Genomic DNA, 22,653 nt, shown 5'->3' with positions numbered 1-22,653 from the left:
AGTCCCAGATGACGCAGATTCCTCTGCCAGGCATGTTGAGATTCAGGCCAGGATTTAGCTGCTGCTGAGACTCTGCCTGAACCTGTGTACCTGTTCAATGGCTGCCAGGTGACTCAGAGAGGGAGGAGGATGGGGAGAGGGAGGCAGAGGGAGGTGGAGTAAGACAGAGAGAGATAGAGAGACAGACGTTGGGTGTGGTCAGATGCCTTGAGCACATTCCTTGCAGCAGCCGCACCCCAAGTTTCAGCTCCTGTATACCTGCTAGTGTTTGTTATCAGAGGTTGTTCATGTAAGCAGATACCTGGGTTACTTTCTCTCTTGGCACTCATACTTCTTTCATTAAATATTGTTTTACACACATTGCACACTGTCACGGGCTGGTAAGCACTCACACAGCTATGTGCAAACTCTTGTTTAATACTTCTGGCATGCGGACAGTTGCACATTTGAATGAACTGTAAACGGGCTAAGTGAGAGCTCAGAAATATGGCTCCTACAGTGCAAGTGTATAACAGCTTACTAAGACTTGGTGCTCAGACATTCCAGCAGAAGGCACACCCTTAGGAGCAGGACTGAACACACAGTCCTACTCAAGTGCGTTGCTATCAGAGGGCCACGAAACAAGGTGTGTTCTGTCAGATAGACATGTTCCAGGACAAAGTGCGGCCCATATAAAGTGCACACACAGCGGCGTATGGATGTATCTGTATTACACCTTGTTTTAATGTCATGGTTGCTGGTGTATTTGAGCACAGGTGAATGACTGAGAATCAAAAAGAGAGAAGTAGTGAAAAGTACATTCAGACAAAAAGAAAACAGCTCAGTTAACATAATACTCATTCACCTTTCGGCCTACTGTGCACTGCTAGATCGACTTTCACCTACAAATGCTGGTTTATAGCATATATGTAGGCCTACATGGGGATATCCCATGAGACTAATGTCACTGGATCTGAGTATGGTTACTTTATCTACACTGTACCTTTAGTAAAACAACTTTCCCGAATCCAGCCGATTTGACAGAAGAAGGAACGGAGCCAACTGGCCTGCAGCAGGGAAAAGGGAACTGTTGACATCTGCTGACTCGTGTTTTGGTATAAAGAAAAACAGCAGCTGACTCATTTACATAGTGTTTCAGTAAGAAACATGTTCTCCAAGGAAACAGAGCCTAACTTATGCTAAAAACGGGCCACTGTATGCTTTGTTTTGTAAGTAAAAAAAATGTAAACACTAAAATGTAGTTGCACCAAAAAGAGACGAGCCAAGTCAGCAAACTGAAACACTGAAGTTAGTTACAACACTGTAGTTAACTAAGAATAGCCACCATAAGCTAATAGCCAGACAATGTCAGGCAACAGCAGCAAAGCTGAGTGTATTGAATTAAGAAGTGAAGTGTGTTTTATTGATTGGGATTTTTCATTTGAATGAGGAATACTGTGCTAAATGTCTTCTTTCATAAATCTATCAATACACAGTAGCCTACAAGCCAAGAGTAGGGATGACATTTTGTTTCTCTTGGGCTAATGGTGCTACATTTAATATGTAGGCTAAGAAGTTCAATGCAGTCAACATAAAGTAGCAAGACAAAACAAAATGAGAGCAAAGACAAGACAAAAACAGTGTAAAGATGCGGTGCAAGAAGGGTGAAATAGTGAGTAGATGTATGAGAACAAGGCTGGCGGTTGGCCAAATTGGCACATACAAAAAAACCCCAAAGGTTGTATGAGTTTTGGATAAAAGTATTTAGAAACATCCTCAACATAAAATGAGCAACCATGGCATAAAGGCCAGTACTTTTGAAATATGCCAGTAGCAGTGAACTTCCAATGGTCTTGTGGTCCCAGTTATCAACGGATTTGGGAGGCGGAGTCACACCGGTGGGAAAGCCCTGCCTAACAGGAGTTGCCCGCTTCTTCCTCATTCACCGCGCTGCCCTGTGCCGAAGAGGCGGCGGCTCTGGAGGTTCTCAAACCGCCCAGTAAAGCGCTCAGCACGGGCCCTGGAGTCCGTGTTCGCCTGGCCTGTCTTAGCTGCTCGACACTGGAGGGTGTACACCGGGGGTTTGGGTGGAGTTGTTGCCCGATCTGAGGAATGTGACGCACCGAAGTGAAGCAGGCGAGCGGTACCCGTCGGTACTTAGAAAACAGACAAGGTCAGCCGCGAAGTTGGGAGGTACGGAGTGGAAACAGGCGAAACTGGGACAAAAGAACTATTTGTACAGAGGGTAAGTTCTATTCCGTCTTGTTTTTATTATCTATATGTAATAAAGGTATACTATTCTACTCTATTCTGTCCTGTGCTCTATTAAAATCTATTATAGGCCTATCCTGTTTTATTCTGTTATAATGAAATCTTCCTGGTATAATATATCCAATAACTGTATCTTACTTATGTCTGTTCTTTTCATTGCTCCATTAATGTGGGTGGAATACAAAAAGTGAAATGCTGGTAGCGTGAAGTTTATAGGGGATTTATCATCCAGGTAGCTGCTGTGTATTGCAAAACCTGAACAGTACTGTTGTTATAGTCCAAGTACACAGAAGGCTCTGCGTTGGGTGGCACTGAAAAACTGTGCTGCTCTATCTCCAATCCTTTGAACACTTTCAGGAATGAGAATATAGGTACTTCTTGTACTGTACTGTACTGTAATGTACGGTTGGAAGGTATAAATAAGTCTTGAAAAAGCAGAGACACTTTTACAAGCACGTCTTATGCCTTGGTTGTACAATGCCATGCATGCATTTCAGATCTTTCATTAGGCCTCGAGATCCCTCTAATTTAGAGATAAATGGTGAGATAATACAGAGTCTTTGCCTTGTAATCATACAGCCTTGTCAGTTGCGCAACGAAGACACCTAACACCTTCCTCCTACAGACTTCAATCTATAGGCTCTGATAGTATTGCAAACACACACACACACACACACACACAAACACACACACACATGCACAGATTCAATTCATTTGGCAGCTTTCACCCAAACAAGCAACATATTGATTTAATCCTCACCTTCACAAACTTTTCCTCCTTTCATTCAAAGTGAGTCATTGGAAAGGAATAGTCCAACATGTGGTTGTAATTTGATGGGGAAAAGTTTGTAGTGCCAGCTTCTTTGTGGTGTGTCTGTGCTTGTATGCTTCTTATTTTAGATCCCATCTTGTCACACTAGCCATATGGCCGAGGCTCCATCCCATTCACAGCTTTGTTTGCATTGTATGTGTTACAAGGGGTCATTGTCTACTTGTATAGGTGTTATAATTCATGTATGAGCAATAGTGTGCTTTTGGGGGAGTGGAAGCAACGTAGAAATTTTTTTATGCTTTTATTGTTGGGTTTTCCACTTGAGATGACCGCAGACATTAAGGCAGTTGGAACAGATGGGCGAGGACCTCAGAGGACCTGTTTTTCTAGCAGTGCTGCTGCGTAAAATACATTTAGAAATGCGTATTCTGTAGGCCAGGGGTACTCAACTTGCTTTGACCAGGGGCCACTTTTTCAAAATGACAGGTTTCCAGGGGCCAGTGACAAAGTCACCCAAAAGCATCTTTTCCTAAACTTAACCAAGTAGTTTTGGTGCCTAAACATAACCAAACTGTCTGTTTCACAATGTTAAATGGTAATTTATGTATTTTTCAACCTGGACCTTATTTTCCCATGCTTTTGTGTCTATGTGACTAATTGGGACAGCATTTTTTGAAACTGGTCCAGTGCTGAGCGAGTGCGCTGCAGTCGGCAACAGTGAAACAGGACTGCAATGTAATCCTTGCAGGCAATTGCGCTCCGTCAAAGTACGTCCGCTAAAGTGCTTATTTCTTGTTTTTGTTTAACCAGAAACAGTGACTATAGTGCTCTTGTTGAAGCCACCGGACTTCATTGATAAAAACACCGGCAGATGGCAGAAAGGCACGAGGGCAGACTTCTCCGTGTGGGTCAGGTATACATGAACTTTTCGCAGGAATCAAGTATCACCTCTTCTGCGCACTGCACAGATTGCTGTTAGGCTAATATGGAACTTCCCAAGTAACAGCCAAGGGACAGTATAATACATTTACTGATTGTATACACAAGCAAAATAATTTCCAGTGGGAATCAATTTTTTTTATTGTGAATTGCAAAATGGTCTGTAAGTTGAGTATCACTGCTGAAGGTTATGGGTTTTCACATAAAGTATACATTCACGCGACCTTCAGCTGTGTTTTTTAATTTTTTTTTGTGGCTTTCAACAGTCTGGCTGACTTGTGATGATGTAGCTACAGAGAGACAGACAAGTGGTGTTCTGTTTGTGTGTCTGATGAAAGTGGCTTTGAAAGGTCTTGACAGGAGCATCTAAAGATTACTGGCTCATCTCTCCAAACCTGTTTTCAAGAATTGTTTTCTTACTCCATTCACTCCGAATTATATCACACAAAATGAATCCACCAGAGAGGTATGCCGGATCAATTAGTGTTTGTTTAGTGAGGTGTGTTCGGATGCATGTCTGAGAGAAAACAGAAAGAGAGTGGAAATATTTTTGGGGGGAGTTTGTACATGATAGTTTGTGTCTCCTCAGGCTTATTTCTATGTTCACATGTTGAGACAGATATAATTTTATCTCTGTCAGCTCTTCACTTACTCTTTCGCTCCCTCTTCTCGTGGCAATGTTCATGCAGGAATGCAGAACAAACATTGGGCACATCTGAATATTTGGTTTGTCAGCCTCAAAGAGCTGCAGTCAGTTGCCGCCTGCCTACCCTGCGGTGGTTTAGTGTTTCAAACTGGCTTTGTTAATTGTGCATTTAGGGCAGGCTCATCCTCGTGTGCAACAGAAAGCTTTATCACTGAGCGAGGAACAGAGAGAGAGAAAAGAGAGTGAAATCATGTATCACTATCTGTTGCTATAACAACAAACAAAGGAGCAGCATTTGTTTGAATACCATGTTAGCAAGGTGAGGTGCAGAAAGTCTGTCATGCTTCTAACGTTCTTCTTCTTCTGTTGCTTCATTCTGCAGAGCGCCAGAGGTCAGGAGGGTGAATAAGAAACCCCCAGGCTCTCTTTAGTGCTTCTGTGCTCTTGAGTCACCCACTGAGCTCATATTCACCTCAGGGTTGATTTGCACAGATCCGCCTTGTTCCTCTAAGGTGGAGTATAATCATCAACAATTCTGTCAATTAATTTTTCAAGTAAAAATGCTGAACACGACCTTCAGTTTAGATAGTAAACTGAATATCTTTGGGTTTTGGACTGTCGGTCAGACAGAACAAGCAACTTAAATGCATCGCAGTGAGCTTTGGGAAACTGTCATGGGCAATCTTCACTTGTTTATTTTTTATTTTTGGAGTAAACAATTAATCAAAGATCATTCAATAATGAAAATGATTATTAGTTGCTGCCCTCATTATTTTTGTAAAGGAAAGACAGTAACAGCAGTACTAACTATTTCATAATTTGAAAACACTTGCAGTGTTGTTTTGGCTGTTGTTGTGTTGCCACACAAGTCGTGCATGGCTTTTCTGAGGTTTAAACATTACAACGAGCACAGGCAGGTGTGCATCTTTCAGTTCATGGTTGTTGGCTGTGACTTCAGGTGCTTCACTGCTGCCTCAGCACATTTCACTTGAATACAGATCAAGCCCTCGGCTGCTAGATTTCTTTAGAATCAAGAACAAAACAGACCAAAGTATGTGTGATTCTTCAATTTCAGAAACTTTGCAGGAGTGAAATTATTTAGTGCAAGCAGTATGCGCACCTATCATGCCTCCCTACCCGCCGTGGAACTTTTAAAAGGGAACTGTACACCGCAAAGTCCTAAATTCTATGGCTAGAAAGTAGTAAGGAAACAGGATGTCAGCCATTTTCCAACAGATGAATCACCACTGAGCAGCTTGTTGCAAGTTATCTGCAGGCCAGGCCAGGCTGTGCTACCCGGTGACTCACCCTCTGAGTAAATCGGCTTCTCCCATTGACTGCGGGTTAGGACTTAGGCCCTCTGCTATCACCACCGATTTCTAAAGAGTACGTAAAAGTTTACAGAAAACACGTCACAACCACTTCTAAAGCAGGTACAAACTAACAGAAGACCTACTCATGCTGCCACTCAGACCCCAGGTTACACACACACCCTGAGCATGTACCCAGACTGTCAATCAACCATAGTTCAACCAAGACTGTACATTTCCATGGTGATACATCCACACAGTCAAAAACACTTCCTGTTTTGACCACAAGCTGTAATGTGCAAAGGGAAGCCATGTATATTCTTGAGATTTACCAAAGCTTACTTTAGATACTTGAACTATTGAGTGGTTGTTAACCCACATCTCCACCATCAGATGACCCATCCAGTATGCAGCTGTCAGGACCACATCAAATATCAATGAGGTGGGGTGGGGGGGGTGTCCTGGTTGGCTCAGTCGATAGTGCATAACACATAACTATGTTGTGGGTTGGAATCCAGCCTGGGACCTTTTGTCACAAGTATTCATCCTCTTTCTCTCTTCCTTCATCTAATGCCAAACAGTGACAGTGTCAGTCTATCTTTTGAATGCCGCTACAGTACATCACAAAATAATTAACAGATGCCAAATAATGATGGCCAAAGTAGATTGAACCAACTTGTGTTATTATAAACTAGGGCTGCACGATTTGGAGAAAAAGTCATATTGCCATTACTTTGATCAATATTGCGATTTGCAATGGCGATTTGATGATATTGGAACAAATGGTACTATGAGTCTTAATTAACAAGGAATATCTGAAACACTGACATTTTGAAATGTGTATTTCTCAACTTGAACAAAGTTAAACAATATTTATAACAATAACTAGTAAAACAGATGTAAAACAGATCAACAGGAGCGTGTTGCTCTACGGAGGAGGCGGCTAGAAGCAGCAAATATTGGCACACTGGCTCAATGTCCCTAATGCAGAGTCTCTATCCACAACCTGGAGGATGAACTGTACACGAGTGTATTAAACAAAGAGTATAATGTTTAGTTAATAGTATACTATTAGTATAACAATAATATACTACATTCATTATAATTTCATATAATAGTATACTATTTTACCACTAGTCGAATTTTATATCACAGTTACAGCTGTTAAATTTCTGTGGGTTGTTCTTATTGATTTAATCCTTGTGCAAACAAAAGGCTCTACACTACTCTAATTTCTTAATGCTAAGTACTAACTTGTCAATAATCATGTTGTTCAACATTTAATGATTTGCTGTAGCACATCAAACTTTATTTAATGTCCCGCTCCATCCAGGCTGTGAATGGTCGGTTGACGAAAAGTGACTGACGAGCACGTCGGCTCTGTGAAAAGTTGAACATGTTTAACAGCTAAATGCACTGATACAGTGAATATTAACGGCCAGTGAGACAAACTCAAACCGTCTTTATCTTCTCCCTGTTTTTTTCTGTCCTACCGCTTCAGCTGTCGACGACGTCTCTCTGTCACAGAGCGACCGGAGCACCGGCATTTCTGTCGCTGCTCTGGTGGCGAGTCAGACTAGGTTTGGAGCGATTAGCGGCGGGGTGGGGAGGGGGGTTACGGTGGGTTGTTGTCTTAAATGTTACTAGCACACTGCTCATAAATATTTATTCTCATTGCAGGTAGGCTTATCAGTTTTTAGGGGCACATGCGAGAGGCTATTAGATTAATTGTGTAGGCCTAGTATAAACTACTTGTTAATTAACTCAATATGAATCATCAACATTTTGATAATCCACTAGTCATTTGAGTACATTTTCAACAGACAGACTTTTCCCTGTTTCAGCTTCTCAATTGTAAGAATTTTATGCTTTTGTATTTTCTTACTAATAGTGAACTCAGTATCTTTAGGGTTTAAAGTGTTGGACAAAACAGGCTATTTGATCGCATCACCTTTGGGCTTAAGGAAATTGTGATTTGTGGCATTTTTTACTGTTTGTGACATTTTAAATACCAAATGAATAACTGATTCATCGTGAAAATAATCTGCTGATGAACCGATATGGAAAATAACCATCAGCTGCAGCCCTACCTATTATTATATCCTTTCTTGTTGTGTTTTGTTGTTTGTACGATTTAGTTGTCTTCTGTCTATCTTATTTTTTCAGTGGTGGCTTATTGTCTCTTTTGGGCTGGGAATGAGAGAATTGGTGAAGTATCTAATGAATCAATTTATTCACATATAAAATTATGTGAATAATGTTGAACTTGGCTCTTAAGGTCTGTGGATCTGCGAAGAGAATCCTTTACTTTTCCACACTCTTTCTGATTTGAGCATGTGCACATTCACAAATTGTTATGTAACAATGTTCCTTTCACTACCTTTAATTGTGTTTAACTGAATTCAAGTCATGGCAGAGCTATTAGCTTACAGACCGTGCTCTTCTAAATCAATGTGTGTGTAATGGTTGACAGATTGCTCAGGATCCAAGTAGCAACACGAAGCATGACGCACCATCCTGGAAAGTTTACTGAGCAGAGATATGAGAGAAGCTGTCTACCTCTTCATACCTTTCCCACCTCTCACTTACACCTCCCTTTTTATGTTTTATGTAAAGCACTTTGAATTGCCCTGTTGTTGAAATGTGCTATACAAATAAAACTGCCTTGCCCTTTTCTCTCACTTGACTCGTCTTTCTTACTCCCATTGTATTTTCCACATCCTGTTGTTTTTCATTGTTCTTACCTTTATGTACAGTTTTCTCACAAGCCAGATTGAATTTCATTTAATCATCGGTGCTATTTCGTTGCTAAATACTACTCTAACATTACATCAAACAAGCAATAAAGCAGGGTGTGTGATGCCATTAACGAAAACTAAGTCATGTCTACAGTGTACTACAGAAGACAGATAATATGATAAGATGCCCCTGATGATGTACAATGAGTAATGAAAGTCTCCATTTTTTGCCCTAGTAAGGTATCAATGATCTATTTGTATTGCTCCTTATTGTTGTTGATGGTTGTTATACTAACCGTCAACCTCGCATTAAGATACATGAAACACAACTTAATAATCTTTCTCTCCTTTACTACAATAATTTGCCTTGGAAACTTAGAAACGTGGCCCTTGTCTGGGAAGGAAAATATTTCTAAAGGTGTTAATGAAAAAATGTACTTGTTTAACTAACTGAACAGGCTTTGACTTGGCATCAAAACCTGCTTTGTGTAAGAGGTTATGGGTAATCTGTCTGGGTGTATAGCCTGACACTAAGCTTTTATACTGTGATCACCCTAAGGAATATTTGGTTGAATTAGCATTGTGCTTCACTTTTTTTTTATTATCAAACTTATTTCTCTGTGCACTTTCTTTCTACACAGGTTCAAATTCCTCTTCTCACCCCTGAGCCCTAACCTTTGACCCCACCCATCTGCAACCATGCCACACCGATCTCAGACTTCATCAATTGGTGAAAACCCCCTTGACCCAAACTATCTGGCACCACATTACCGTGAGGAGTACCGTCTAGCTATAGATGCTCTGATAGAAAATGACACCCAGGTAACACTTCAGTTTTGTTTTTTAATTTTTATTTGTGTGCTTGGAATTAATAGTTATTTTAAATACTTTAAATATATGTATACATTTTTTTTGTTTGTTGATGTAACGAATTTGGGTGTGTCTTCTGTCACACCAGGGCTACTGTGAGTTCCTCCAGACTGCAGATGTGGTCAATTTTCTGGCACAGCAAGAAATTGAATATATCAAGTCAACAATCCAGGCTCCCAACCAGACCTCCAGCTTCCCAGAGCTGGCATATCATGAGGGAGGTCTAGAGGCTGATGGCTCCTCAGACACCTACTGGCCAATGCAGTCCGACGTGCCTGCCCCAGGGCTGGACCTGGGCTGGCCCCTGGCGCAGCACAGCTTCATGGGTCCCACAGAGGTCACCACTCTTGTCAACCCCTCCGAACCAGACATGCCAAGCATCAAGGAGCAGGCCAGGAGACTTATCAAGAATGCATGCCAAGTAAGTGAAAGGATGTGATAGGAATCTGGGAGATGTCTTACACTTGCATATCTGGTTTGCTTTCAACAGCGAAAGAATGGCATCTGAAGATGAGATCAAAGTATTCCGTGTTCATAAATTCATGGTGTGTCCAGCTACAAATATGTTACATGTTTTTGTTTCTATGCACATTCACTACTTTTTCACACAATGATATACACAATTTCTTACCTGAGTATCCTCCTTCTCTCTCTGCATGCACTGTATGTTATCACTTTAAAAGAGGTTAAGATAAAGGATTGCAAGTGAGTAGTGCATGTGTGGGTTACGCTATCTCATTGTTACTTTAATCTTACTTTTTATCTGCCACTGCCAACGTTGCCACCACTCCCTTTCAGATGAATTTCTTTCTTGTTGGCCTTACGCAAAATTAAAAATGTAATTAACATGAAGGATACGTGCCAAATATCACAAGCAGTCAAACCTGTTGGTGTGGTGGGGTGTCCTCCATTTCTGTCTGTGTTTAGAGAGTATATGTCTCATTTATTGTCACAACAGTTACAAGTGTGACTCTCCTGTGTTCAGGCATAAAGTAAGTGTTTCAACATGCAAGCAGAAGACAGATTCGCAAACATTATAGACAGATTCAGACATTATATTGCTGATACACTGAGTGCAGTTAAATGTACATTATGTTATTTGGTTGAGAAGTGTTCATTGTGGTGTTTGCAATATCTTAATTCAATATAACATTTTTCATAGTATCTATAGTAAATAAACTATTAATCCTACTTACATTAGGTTTTTCTCTTCTGCTCCAGGTTATTGCTGTGGTGATGGACAAGTTCACAGATGTTGACATTTTTGCTGACCTCTTGGATGCAGCAGCACGCCACGTTCCTGTTTACATTCTACTGGATGAGCTGGAAGTCCATAACTTTGTCTCTATGGTCATCAACTGCAAAGTCAACTTGGACTTAGTTCCTGTGAGTTTGCCTTTTCATCACATTTTCTCAAATGCGTGGGCTAACAGTTGGCAATCCTGTGGCATTTATCAGGTTATTTAATTATTTATAACATATAATTTCCACTTAGGCTTGCACATGTCCATAACATTTTTTAAATTTTTGTTTTACAGATGATGCGTGTCAGGACTGTGGTAGGAATAACCTATTATTCCCGGACAGGGAAATCATTTAAAGGGCAGGTGAAAGATCGTTTCCTACTGACTGACTGCAGGGCAGTACTCAGTGGCAACTACAGGTGGGTCCTTTAATGCTGTTTATTATAAGTTCATCAAATTGCCAAGACAGACAACTGCCATTCATTCTGTAAATGCAAATACTTCAATTACCTCCACTGTTTTATTTTCTTATAGTTTCATGTGGTCCTATGAAAAGATCCATCGCTGCATCGCCCACCTCTTTCTCGGGGAGCTTGTTGCCACCTTTGATGAAGAGTTTCGAATTCTCTTTGCTCAGTCAGAGCCTCTAGTCATTGGACCATCCAACGGAGCACTTGCTGTCTCTGACACCAGCAGCACCAGCAGTTACTTCAGCAGCCAGTTGGGTTTTAAAAGGACCCAGTCTTTGCGTAATCCCATAGGTTACCGCAGGCAGCCTGAGACTCCCTCTGCCTTCCCCTATGGAGACTCTGGTAATCTTGCACTTCCTTTCCGGAGGAACGACCCATTTCGTCACACCATTGAACCTGGGGCAGGAATTACAATTGGTAAATATTCCCAGCAGCAGTTTCGTCTGCAGCAGTCGTTCCTGGAGCAGGGAAGGTCCATAGTTTCTAGGCAGATGGATATGAGTTCCAGTGGCTTCAAGCGGCACAGCTATGCAGAGGGAACCCAGGAAAACTACACATCTTCAAGGCAATACATGAAGCACAGAGTCATGAATAATCTGAACGAGACAGACTTCCACAGGTAGTTAACCCTTTAATAATACCTGCAACATAAGTATTCAGAACCATCACACGTATGACCATCTTATGTGAGCACATGTCTTTACACATAGCAATGAATTTATAATCAAATAAATAAGAACCATTGAATTTTCTTCACAGGGAGCAGACCCAAAGTAGCCATTACTACACTGAAGGGCCTGGGCCAGGTTCTGGCCACGGACACTACGACAGACTTCGAGGTTGTCCTCCAAACCTCTCCATTGACCAGTATTCAGACTCAAGCTATCGCTCAGATCTGGAGCCTCCACCTGGAAACTATGGCCGAGATTACTTTTCATCTGAGGACTTGAGGGCACCTGAGGGGTATCTGGCACCTCCATTAGCTGGGAGGTATGGAGGAGGTTCCTCCCATAAGAGGCCAACCATAGGGCAGGCGTATGCCTGTCACACCTCACCTACGCAGCCCCACCCACCAGAGAAGAAACAGTTTCCCAAACAATCTGAGGAAGCGCATGATCAAGATGATGATGCTAGGCAAGGCCTGAGGAGTTGGCGAATTCACTCCTATCTTAGCGCTTATGAGGACAGTGGAGAAGAAGGTCTGACTCAACCTATAGGGCCTGATACATTTGAAGATCCTCCTGCATCTCAGCACCTAACTGCGACTGAAAGTTCAGCTCCCCACTTTGGAATTAAAGAGCCACCGAATGTTCCCCCCAAACCCAGACCAGATATCCTGAGACCACGCTTTGGAAAGCCCATCTTACCTGAGAGCAACAGTAAAGACTCTGCCCCAACAACAACCAAGGATCTGCTTCTGTCGGTTGAGAGGGAGACGGCGAAGGAAAGGGAGAGTGAGCCAGAGCGGGGTGCAGCAAGGGAGGTGGGTGTGGATGTGGAGATGAAAGAGGCTCCAGATCTCCTCCGGTCCAAACATGAATCATTCCGCTCACGTGTTAACCCACTCCTCCAGCGTAGCTCTCGTCTGCGTTCTTCGCTTATTTTCTCATCTTCCAAGGCAGAGATACACAGTAGTAGCCTGGGCTTAAAACCAGCCACAGAGGAAGAAGAGGAGTTAGACTCAATACGCACCTCCTCAATTGTGGCCCAGATCCTAGAAAAGAGGAGGTCTCGGGAGCCTTTTGAGTGGAGAAAGAAGGCTGAGGAAACAGATAAGGAGAAAGAAAGGGAGAATGAGAATGAGAATGAGAAAGAAGAAAAAAAGAGGGAGGAAGAGCCACAGCAAGAGAAAATGGAGATTCGATTGACAGATGAGATAAAAGCAAAAGAGGGGCCTGAGAAAACTAATGAAGAGGTAAAGCCGACACCAACTGTCGAGAAATCTGAAGTTACGACATTATCATCTCTGAACATGAATGACCCAGCCAGTCGACTACAGTATTTCAAAGAGCTGGCTGCCAAGAGAAAAACCTCAAATGTGGGGACAGAGTCATCGCTAAAAGACCCGGAGCCTGCTGAAAAAAAGCCAGACCTTTCTGATAAACCCCCCCTAAACACTGTGACGACTCCAAAGATCCGAACTGTCTCTCTTAGTTCAGCAGAATCTGAACCAAAGAAGCTAGACATCTCTGCAAAACTGGCAGAGCTCACTCGCAGACCTTCGATTAGTTCCTCAAAACCACCCATAATCTCTGCCAAGCCTTCTGCGAGCTACCTGAAGACTTCAGAGACAACTCAACCTCATAAAGAGGAGAGTGCATCAGAGGGTCAAAAGAAGGATATATTCAAGTCTCTAAAGCCCCTTCCTTCACCTAAGATCTTTAAGAGGGACCCGTTGAAGATCAAAGGACTGAATCCTCGTCGCATCTCTTGTGGTGAGGAGACTCTGACCACAGACGCTACAGATGCAGAGAAGAGTGAACTGAAAAAGAGCCGCTCTCATAGTTCTTCAACTCTGCCTCGTGATGACATTAAGGAAGGACTTCAAAAAGTTATGGGATCTAATACATCCATCAACACACTTGGGGAGGGAAAGGGTGAGGGTAAGACACTTGACTTCTTAAAGAAGCAGACTCAGAGGCTAAAGGGATTCCTGGGGCCCAAGGATAAAGACAAGAAGTCTTCAGGAGACGATAGGGGCATGACCACCGTCATAGAGATCACTGGAGATTCAAGCAAAAGTTCAACAGCTAAAGATACAGGATCTACCACTACCGACCAAACTGCAGCCAATCACAAGACATCAACCGGCACATCAGGCCCATCTCGATACCAGGCCCCGGGCAGCTCTGTTCTGTTCAGTAGCAACCTACGAGATGACACCAAAGTCATTCTAGAGCAGATCTCAGCCAACAGCCAGAAGAACCGACAAGAACGAGAAGAAACAGGAGGAGGCAGAGATAGTGATGCTGGGGAGAAGGGGCTGGAGAGACAGAACTCTATCAAAAAGAATCGATTTCTGCGACCGCAGGGCAGCGTCCAGGAGCGGGAGGGATTGCTGAAGAGGATAGAGAGTTTGAGGAAGGAGAAGAAGGTCTACAGTCGTTTTGAGGTAGTCTCTCAATGCAAGGGTGATGTTTTCAGTGTGGATGGGAAAGAGATATGAACAAAAGCAAAAGTAGTGTTAGATATAATCAACACAAGTAGCAACGACATGTATTACTTAAATTACATTACAAAAAGCCAGCTCTTTAAAATATAAAGCCCAAATCCTGTATTGAGTTGATCCAATACAGCATTATGCAGTAAACCTGTGTGAGTAGCATATAGTACAGTTGTAAGAGTATAATGTGAAAAAACAATCTCTTTGAGCCGGACCAAAGTCCTTTTAGGCATGTCATGCCACTTGGCCGCCACCATGGCAACGCCTCCGGGCAGCTATTTCGGACTAACCAGGCTCCTATCTAAATGAATGGGGAGCCAGATCTGCACTTTCACTGGTCACCGGGACATAGAAACTACATGAATAAAATCAGCATTAAAATCTGATAAAAATCGCTGTTTGACAGCTTTGCCCCAAAATAAGGTTTAAAAAGCGTTTGTCCCGACCGGTTCTCCTTCACCACTTCCACGCATGCATAGTAGAAGTAAAACAGACCCTTACGTCAGTGGAACCACACAATTGGCTGAAATATGTTTCCCGCTTGGCGGTTAAAAGCAGACGACTGGCTTTCTAGTGGGAGGGGTAGGATGACCGCCATATTGATCATTAAAGGCTTTCCTTATAGAGTTGTATTGAAAATGTGATTGAGTGGCATGTCTCCTCTAAATTGTCTCCGGCCAAACTGATGTTTAGGTATTTCAAGATTTTTGATGAATTGATGAATTGAGAATATGTTCAGTCATTTTTACAATGGACAGTCTTTTATATGTATATAAACTATAATGTGTTTGGGCAAGTTTTATTGCTGTGAAAAGACATTTTGGTGGACAAGCTAATGTTTTCGTTTTATAGAGACACTAGAAGTCTGGTACAACTTACTCTGTTTCAATTGAAGTGAATTTGGTTTTACCTTTGTTGATATACTGGTTAAAATATATAATAATAAGCAGAACATTGTACTTAGTACTGTATGCTGAAGCCTCAGAAAACTGACAGTAAAGAGGTGAAGGAAACAAAGGACAGATGGAAATGGGTTGGTGTTCATACTCTGTTGCATTCACTGTTATCCCTGTTGTTCTGTTAACAGATGGGGAATAACCTGGGATAACGAAAAAGATGGAGGAGCAACCTTTTATATGGAAACTATTTATGCAAGATGATCAAAAAGACCCATTGTCCATATGTGCCACTGACACATTCAAAGTACCTCTGTGGCTCCACGATGCAGCCTCTCCTGGATTTTCACAAAAAGTAATAAAACTTGAATATATAAAAATGCTGAAAACAAACTTAAGTCATTGAGTTTGGAATGTGCCTGTATGCCAAGACCTGCTACTACTGTTACCATATATGGTGACTGAGAGAAAGAAGAGTGACACTACTTGCATACTGGTTTTGTGGGCTAATGTTTCACGAAAAAGAAAAGGGTAGGGGAGAATGTGTCCTTTGGGATTCACCGTGTGCCAATGGCCCACCAAGGGCATTACCAAGGTTAGAAGGACTGTTATTAACCCAAACCACAAAGCGAAGCTGAGAATATGAAGAGGAACAGAATGAGATGCAGAATTGATGAAGGGTGAAAATATAAGGGCAAGTCTGTGAGATTATAGAGAATGAAGAGTGAGACAAAAAAGTGAGAAAGTATGTTTTCTAACGTTGAGGCGGCAGCAATAGAGCTTCCATAGAAAGTAGAGAGTGTAGAGAACTTTACCCTCTCAAGAGAGAGTATGTACCTTTCTATTAAGGCGTGGACCCATTTCTCAGGGTTGAATTCAGAGAGGAGACCTACAAGCTTTTATGGTCAGAGGAGTGGCATTAAAAATAGTGTACTAGTCTTTGCCTTGAGTAATTTAAATAAAGTATTTACAGTTGCCCTGAATCACTGTAAAAAGTAGACATAAAAGCGTCCACCCGTTTCTCCTTCCTTGCCAGACTTTTAAATTAGTGAGGACCTCTAAAGGAAAGGAAGAGAAAAAGGATAGCTGCCTTTTGTAGTACCGGAGCAAGGTCATGTGTCCTTAAATAAGTCACCTAACCTCTGAGGCCGAAGCCCTATGCGGGACTCTTTAGTCCTGTGTTGATCTGTAAACACGATTAAGCCAAAGATATTGTTCTATGGTGCAGTTCCCAGACTGCTTGACAGCTCAGCTGGGCCTCAAACTGTTTAGTGTTTATTGTGTATTTGTACAGTTCATCAAAAGATTGGAAGAACTATTGCTCTTTGGACACTTAAGGGGTTACGCTGTTTTCTATGCGGGATTGTAATGTACATATTTATATGAATATGGCTTGGTGATATTCTAAGTAACAAATTAGATTATCACCCTCACTGTCTTATCAAAGTGCCTTGTGTTATTAATTAATATGTGGTCGTGGCTGTAAAAACTAATTGGCATTAATTGGTGGGAAATCAGACGCACGTATTCTTTTTTATTTTTAAACCTAAGATAGTATTACATCGTATTTGAAATACTGCAAAAGTCTTTTATTAAATCTGTTTAAAACTGAAGTTGAATGTGGCTGTGTGCACATGTATACAATATGTGTGTATATTGTAGTGAATGGTTGTAGTGTTAGGCTCTTTAAGATTCATAAAATAAAACCCATTTGACAACAATGTCACAAGACTCAAACAACACTTAAACAAACACTTCATATTTTTAAATATATGAACACCTTTATATTATATCAATACGCAATATTTAAGTAAGATGAACATAGTACCGTACAGGGTACTACAACTGGCACCTGACAATCTGAAAAACACCAGTCACAAACTGTAAAATATTTCATATTCCATTAAAACATTAAATTTGGCACAAATTCAAGCAACAAACTGGATGACAGGCCTATGGTTATACAACAATTAATATAAAAACATCAAATACTTGTGCCAAGGACACGGGAATAAACACAGTTTTGTCTAACATTTTACTTGGATGTCACTGGTATAGATGAACAAGTCGTGACTAAAATTCTGGTTATTTTCATTTCATTTTGAGGTTAACTGAAGTTTTAGGTTTGCAACCCTTGGACTGATTCAATTCAGAAGCATACCTTTGGGAGATTTAAGGTTTTCACCTGACCCAAACTATTACCTCTGATTTTTTAAAACTACCTGCAAACATGCAGTTTCACTCGTCCTGAGTCTCTGCAGCCGTCTGCTTCTGTTTCTTCACCTCTTCTAGCTCTTCAGCGAGGCGGTGCAGCTGAGCCAACTTCATTTGTTCTATAAGAATCACAGAACATGACCACACAACAGGGGTTGGAAATGGAAAACACTTTATTCATCTATGTTCAAAACTAAATGTTTTACTGCATGCATGCTTGCTGAAGAATGTGCAAAATTTTTTAGGGGTACTTACCAGCTGATAACAGCTGACTTTTCGTAGTCACAGCACTCTCTATTTCATCTGGGAGCCTTTCTGGAGTCTAAGTAACAATTTGAAAGACAAGAATCATTAAAAATACCAACAAGACACATTATCATCTTTCTCAAGTCCCACTCATTGCGACAAACTTACAAAGACAGAGTGCAGATTCTTATGCTGCTCTATCAGTTGATAAAGTTGGTTTTCAAACCTCATCCTGAAAAATACAAGACTGACTCCAGTAAATCTATGACTAAATAAACGTATATGTTATATATTATTGCACGTTTAATAGGTACCGCTGCTTCCGGTGTTTAAGCTTGAATTCCTGGATTTCACATTTGTACTGTTCCAGCAGTTCGTCACTTTTCCTGTTCTGCTTTAACAGCCTGCAAAACACACGATTGCTCACTCAGTAGAAGATATAAACATTGAAAAAAGTCCACCTAACATTACAGTGTGTGTACAGTAGACTTGGCGCAAAGTTTGAAACATGTATTAAATATGATCATCACTTCATGTGTTATTCAGTGATTACACCACAGACCTCTGTGTCATAATCCGCCTTCTGACATTTGAACCTACTGTATATATAGTAAACGATGACGTGAGTTGATCTCCAGGTAATGGACTTTTAAGAACAAGTCTAAAAAGAACAATGTAAACCTGCCACGTGTAATGCTGGATACCAAATACTATCATCACATGATCCTGTGACAGTACACAAAAGTACACAAAAATGCATAACAACTATGTACAAGAATGCTGTATATAGTACAATCAGTCACACACTATGACCGCATACATAAAAATGTGCTTGTAAATTAAATAACTTATATATAATTATACTTACACGTAGGGATTAGATTGAATATAACAATTAAAGTAAACACCACAAACAACATGTAAAAGCATAAATCTAAAAAGGTTAACAGTTGACAGAGGTATCAAACTCAAAAGTCTTTTAAATGTAAAAGTGTTTTTCTGCCACCAACATGATGTCCAAAATAGTTAAGAGGGAATCCTACACACTCATTAACCTTGATGATACAACAACAAACCTTCCTTTGGGCTTTGCAAAAAACAGCAAATTAAATAATACGTAGAGTAAGACATAGGTACATATGTTATTTTAATATCTTTATCCATCTTGGTGGAGGTGACTAGTCAATATATGCCACTGAATAAAAATGTACCATTTAAAAAAGTGATATTATTATATATTATATTATTATATTACGGTTTCAAAAGTATTTCAATCAATAAGTACGACAATTGATTAATTGACACAGCCAACCTCAGGACTGAAGAAAACAAATCAATATTTCATAGTAGATCTAAAAAATACAGGTACAGTTTGACACCAAACTATTTATTACAGGAAAACATCCAGGATTTTACCATGATAAGTTGTTGCCCTCTGGTGTTACACACCACAAACACACAATTGAGGTCTCACAATATGAAGACAGAAAAAAAAAAATGTTGACAGATCACATCCAGCTAAACGCTCATGCACGCTCCTTATAGCTGAGATATATAGACAATTAATAGTATTCTTTATCCACATGGTGCGGCACTCACCTGGCACAGTCCTGCTCAGACTCCTCACACTGGAACTGCAGCTTCCTGCACACCTCTGGAGGGAAACATCACAGTAATTGTGCACATCAGCTTATTCATACTTATTTTCAGTGTATTTACAATAGATAACAAATGTGTTTCCAGACACAGTCAACCAAAACATTAACACTACATGGCATCAAATCTTAATACTTATTGGGCTATAATCAATTACACATGTAAAACTGTGAATAAGACTTGCCTTCTTTTTCTTTATGGATTCCTTCAAGTTCATATGCTTCAGTTTGTACTGTAAAAAAAACAACAACAATGTCTAGTAATAATAAACGATAACGTACTAAACATTTGGATCAAATAAAATTATTAGTGATGATTTTTTTGTCTTACAAGTTTCCAACTCTTGCTGCAAAGAGTCGCTGACTGATTTGATCTCCTTAATTTCCTCCTCCAGGGCTCTTTTACCTTGAAATAAAACACAATCTTAACTGAAAGACGAAAATGATTGATGTGATTACTCTTAGAACTTATGTTTACGCTGTAACACAGATTGCTGTGATAGTAACGTTTCAGTTGCTTTTGAGCCTGAACACATTTATTTAAACAAACTTGTCAGAATGGTCTTGTAGGGTGTTGCTGTTCCCTACAAGATGGAGATATTAATCATATCTCATAACTCTCCATTCATCATGATCTGAAACTCCTTGAGAGGAGTAACAGGTAAGGATGTACCTCACTGAAGATACCCTACGTTGACTGTAGAAACGGATATGTATGGTAGGTATAGCTGTCTCACTCACGGTTTCATGAACCAGCGGTGGTGGTCGACTTTTATTTGTTACGTGTAGTGAACTGTATTGTTATTTAAACTTTACTTACTGTGTTTATTTATGATGGTTTTGATTGTTAATGCTATACTTTCTCTAAAATCTAAAAGGAAACGCGTGGTCATTAGCATATGGTCGGCGCAAACCAGCCTTCTCATTGGTGCACATTCACAAAGCTTTTTGTCGATCTCAGACCTTCGTTGTTGAAACGTTTTCACTTTATAAGAACAGCTTACTTCTTTAGGACATGCTACGCGTGGTTCACATGCTCATTTATAACAGTTTTTCTTGTAATTAAAAGAAAAAGTCAGCGCGACTTACCAGCGGAAGCGGAAGTGTTACTTCACGAAGAGTGACTGAAATGTCTAGATGTTTACTTCACATCCTGTTCTACCAGTTGTAATCCGTGTCGGCTTCTACAGAATAGCGATTTAGGGGTTATAATTAGAGGGTTGATATTGATTAGATAAATGGTCTCCTAATACAACTGATAAATCATGCACAAACCGTTTATTTATCCATGGACCATACCACACCGGCACGACTGCTCGATAATGCGCAATTCAACACGAAGACGGAAAGACAAACAGATATTTTGCTCGACCAAAATGGTTCACAGGCAGGGTGCAAATTTAACTTTTTAGTTCACAGGCCAAATGGCTAGTGAATGTTCAAAAAATACCAGCTTCTCAATAGATTACTATTGTTTTTTATTTTGTTTTTTTGGTTGTTAAGTGAAGTAAATTAATTAATTAATTCATATCACATACATTTGCATATTTTACTAGCATTTGACTGGTGCCAATTTTGCAAACTGTTCACAGGTGATTGAAAATGTGAAAAACTATTATCCTACAGGGGCACCTGCAAATTTAAAACCAGGCAAACAAGCATGTCCTTAGGGCCATGTTCTGAAATCCCATAATCATGATTTTACATATTAAAACAGCAAAACTGCTGCAAAGTATTAGCAATGCAGTTCAATCCTTCATGTGAAGCTTTCTGCCATTGTTTTTGTACCAATTCAATTCAAATGTTAGCAAGATGAAAAACGTTTCTATATACAAAGTAAGTGGAGGTGAATAGACATACTAGTAAAACAAATCCCATCTCCCATTTGTCGCCTATATGTCACTATTGGATTTGAAAAGGGCTTTACCTTCCATGTAAACAGACTTATCTCTAAAGTAATCAAAACAATGTACACATAACAATTAAAAATATCTGATTTAATAACAATTTAAAACAAGTACAACCTTGTTGCAGCCTCCTCAATTTGCCCATCAACTGTTCAACTTTGGGCTCATGCACTCCACCTGACAACAGGGCATGAAAATATTATCAGCCTTGTTTATAGTTTTCAAGATATGTTTCGTTTGTGCTTTGTGTAAGTTTGTAAGTTTACCTTCTTTCAGCAGTGTACAAAAAACCAGGTCATCAATGTTTAAGCCTGTTATGCAAATAAACAGACATTTTAGATAGGTGAAGGGTTTTTGTCTTAACCATCTATTATGTTCCACTTTGCCTACATACAAATGTTAGCTACCTCAATGAAAAGCTTGCCTTGCTAACGTAAGTTAAGGTTGCATGGTTAAAAGTTAGGTTGGTTAAAGTAACGTTAGCCTAAGCTAACTTAGGAACTTTCTGCAAAAAAACAAGCAGCTATTCAGCTATTTTCAGGTTTTGGCTCAGACTGAAATAGTAACGCTGATAACTGGTAAGTTACAGTATCTATCACATGTAACATAATCTCCAATAAAATGTAGTTTGCTTAGGTTAGTTTTTAGCTAATGTTAGCTAATTCTAACATTGACCTATAACATTTAGGTTAGCTAACACTATTTTCAAAACTAAATGACATAGATTAACATTTAATTAACGGTAATAGTTGATTAGCCAGATATAAAGGAAGACACTGAACAAGTAACTTACCCACTGTATTATTACAAAGCTGTTAACATATTTTATTTACAAGCCTTAGCTAATAGTTACAGATCCAACAGTAACTGGAGGCTAATTTAGATGCTAACTTACCATGTAAGTTATGCAGTAAGTTAAATGTTATCTAAAATATTTCTTACAGCGATCAGTGTAAATTAGCCACTATGGTGACTTAACGTTATAGTTCCACATATATTCACGTCGTCTGACCTGCCGTTTCGCTCATGTTTATCCAGCCAGGGGAGTCTTAACTATCCAGATGGCTATAGCGCCAGAGTCCTAACTATTATCGTGAGCACGAGGACGGAACGCGACTTTTGGCGCCACACATCAAGTGTGCGCGTGCACCACAGTAGCACATTCATAGCAGAAAAGTTGTAGTTGTAGATAAAAGTGGATGGTTGGAAAACGGTTTCATTGACTTTCTGTCGCCAGTGAAAGAAAGAAATATTGCAGGTCCATGAATGTTTTATATTATACAACAATGAATGATAATAACTTCCCTTCAGCTACCACAGGCTTGAGCTTACA

At 40.3% G+C, this 22,653-nt stretch overlaps 2 protein-coding genes and 1 non-coding gene across 6 annotated transcripts in view; 1 reads left to right on the top strand and 2 right to left on the bottom strand.

The window, feature by feature from the left end:
* The window catches only part of fam83hb (family with sequence similarity 83 member Hb), an 18,105-nt gene extending 1,086 nt beyond the window's left edge, over nt 1-17,019 (top strand). The window contains exons 1-8 of one of the 3 annotated variants that reach the window (XM_046058222.1): nt 1,928-2,224; nt 9,297-9,477; nt 9,614-9,946; nt 10,747-10,911; nt 11,064-11,188; nt 11,304-11,858; nt 11,999-14,351; nt 15,490-17,019. In XM_046058222.1, coding sequence (XP_045914178.1) covers nt 9,355-9,477; nt 9,614-9,946; nt 10,747-10,911; nt 11,064-11,188; nt 11,304-11,858; nt 11,999-14,351; nt 15,490-15,510 — 3,675 coding nt within the window. In that variant the 5' untranslated portion in view covers nt 1,928-2,224; nt 9,297-9,354 and the 3' untranslated portion in view covers nt 15,511-17,019. Of the gene's footprint in view, nt 1-1,927; nt 2,225-8,176; nt 8,196-9,296; nt 9,478-9,613; nt 9,947-10,746; nt 10,912-11,063; nt 11,189-11,303; nt 11,859-11,998; nt 14,352-15,489 lie in introns of those variants that run through there. The other 2 variants (XM_046058225.1, XM_046058224.1) reach the window with 2 other exon arrangements.
* Nucleotides 17,020-17,057: 38 nt separating this feature from the next.
* On the bottom strand, nt 17,058-22,447 carry si:ch211-199g17.9 (uncharacterized protein LOC108180085 homolog). 2 transcript variants are annotated; one of them, XM_046058226.1, is made up of 10 exons: nt 22,333-22,447; nt 21,587-21,631; nt 21,438-21,497; nt 19,745-19,819; nt 19,599-19,646; nt 19,358-19,412; nt 18,073-18,162; nt 17,927-17,990; nt 17,768-17,834; nt 17,058-17,631 (listed from the first exon to the last, which is right to left on the bottom strand). In XM_046058226.1, exons 1-10 carry the CDS (start codon nt 22,346-22,348, stop codon nt 17,537-17,539), a joined length of 615 nt encoding a protein of 204 aa, XP_045914182.1. In that variant the 5' UTR covers nt 22,349-22,447; the 3' UTR covers nt 17,058-17,536. The 2 variants fall into 2 exon arrangements, with proteins under 2 accessions (XP_045914182.1, XP_045914183.1); XM_046058227.1 differs by lacking the exon at nt 22,333-22,447 and adding an exon at nt 22,263-22,295.
* LOC123977228 lies at nt 19,966-20,097 on the bottom strand. Its single transcript, XR_006826597.1, has one exon. It is a non-coding gene; the product is annotated as a U8 small nucleolar RNA (small nucleolar RNA).
* Nucleotides 22,448-22,653: the final 206 nt, after the last annotated feature.

This window comes from Micropterus dolomieu, linkage group LG09, assembly GCF_021292245.1.
Source record: "Micropterus dolomieu isolate WLL.071019.BEF.003 ecotype Adirondacks linkage group LG09, ASM2129224v1, whole genome shotgun sequence".
Lineage (NCBI taxonomy): Eukaryota > Metazoa > Chordata > Actinopteri > Centrarchiformes > Centrarchidae > Micropterus > Micropterus dolomieu.
Note: the sequence above shows the minus strand (reverse complement) of the source record. Positions and strands in the feature narration are given on the sequence as shown.

Excerpts from the sequence above, each read along its gene's own strand:
- si:ch211-199g17.9 (XM_046058226.1), bottom strand. Across the intron at positions 18,163-19,357 it reads TCTGAGCAGGACTGTGCCAG|GCTGTTAAAGCAGAACAGGA; the intron begins GTGAGTGCCGCA and ends TGTGTTTTGCAG. Across the intron at positions 17,835-17,926 it reads AGAATCTGCACTCTGTCTTT|ACTCCAGAAAGGCTCCCAGA; the intron begins GTAAGTTTGTCG and ends ATTGTTACTTAG.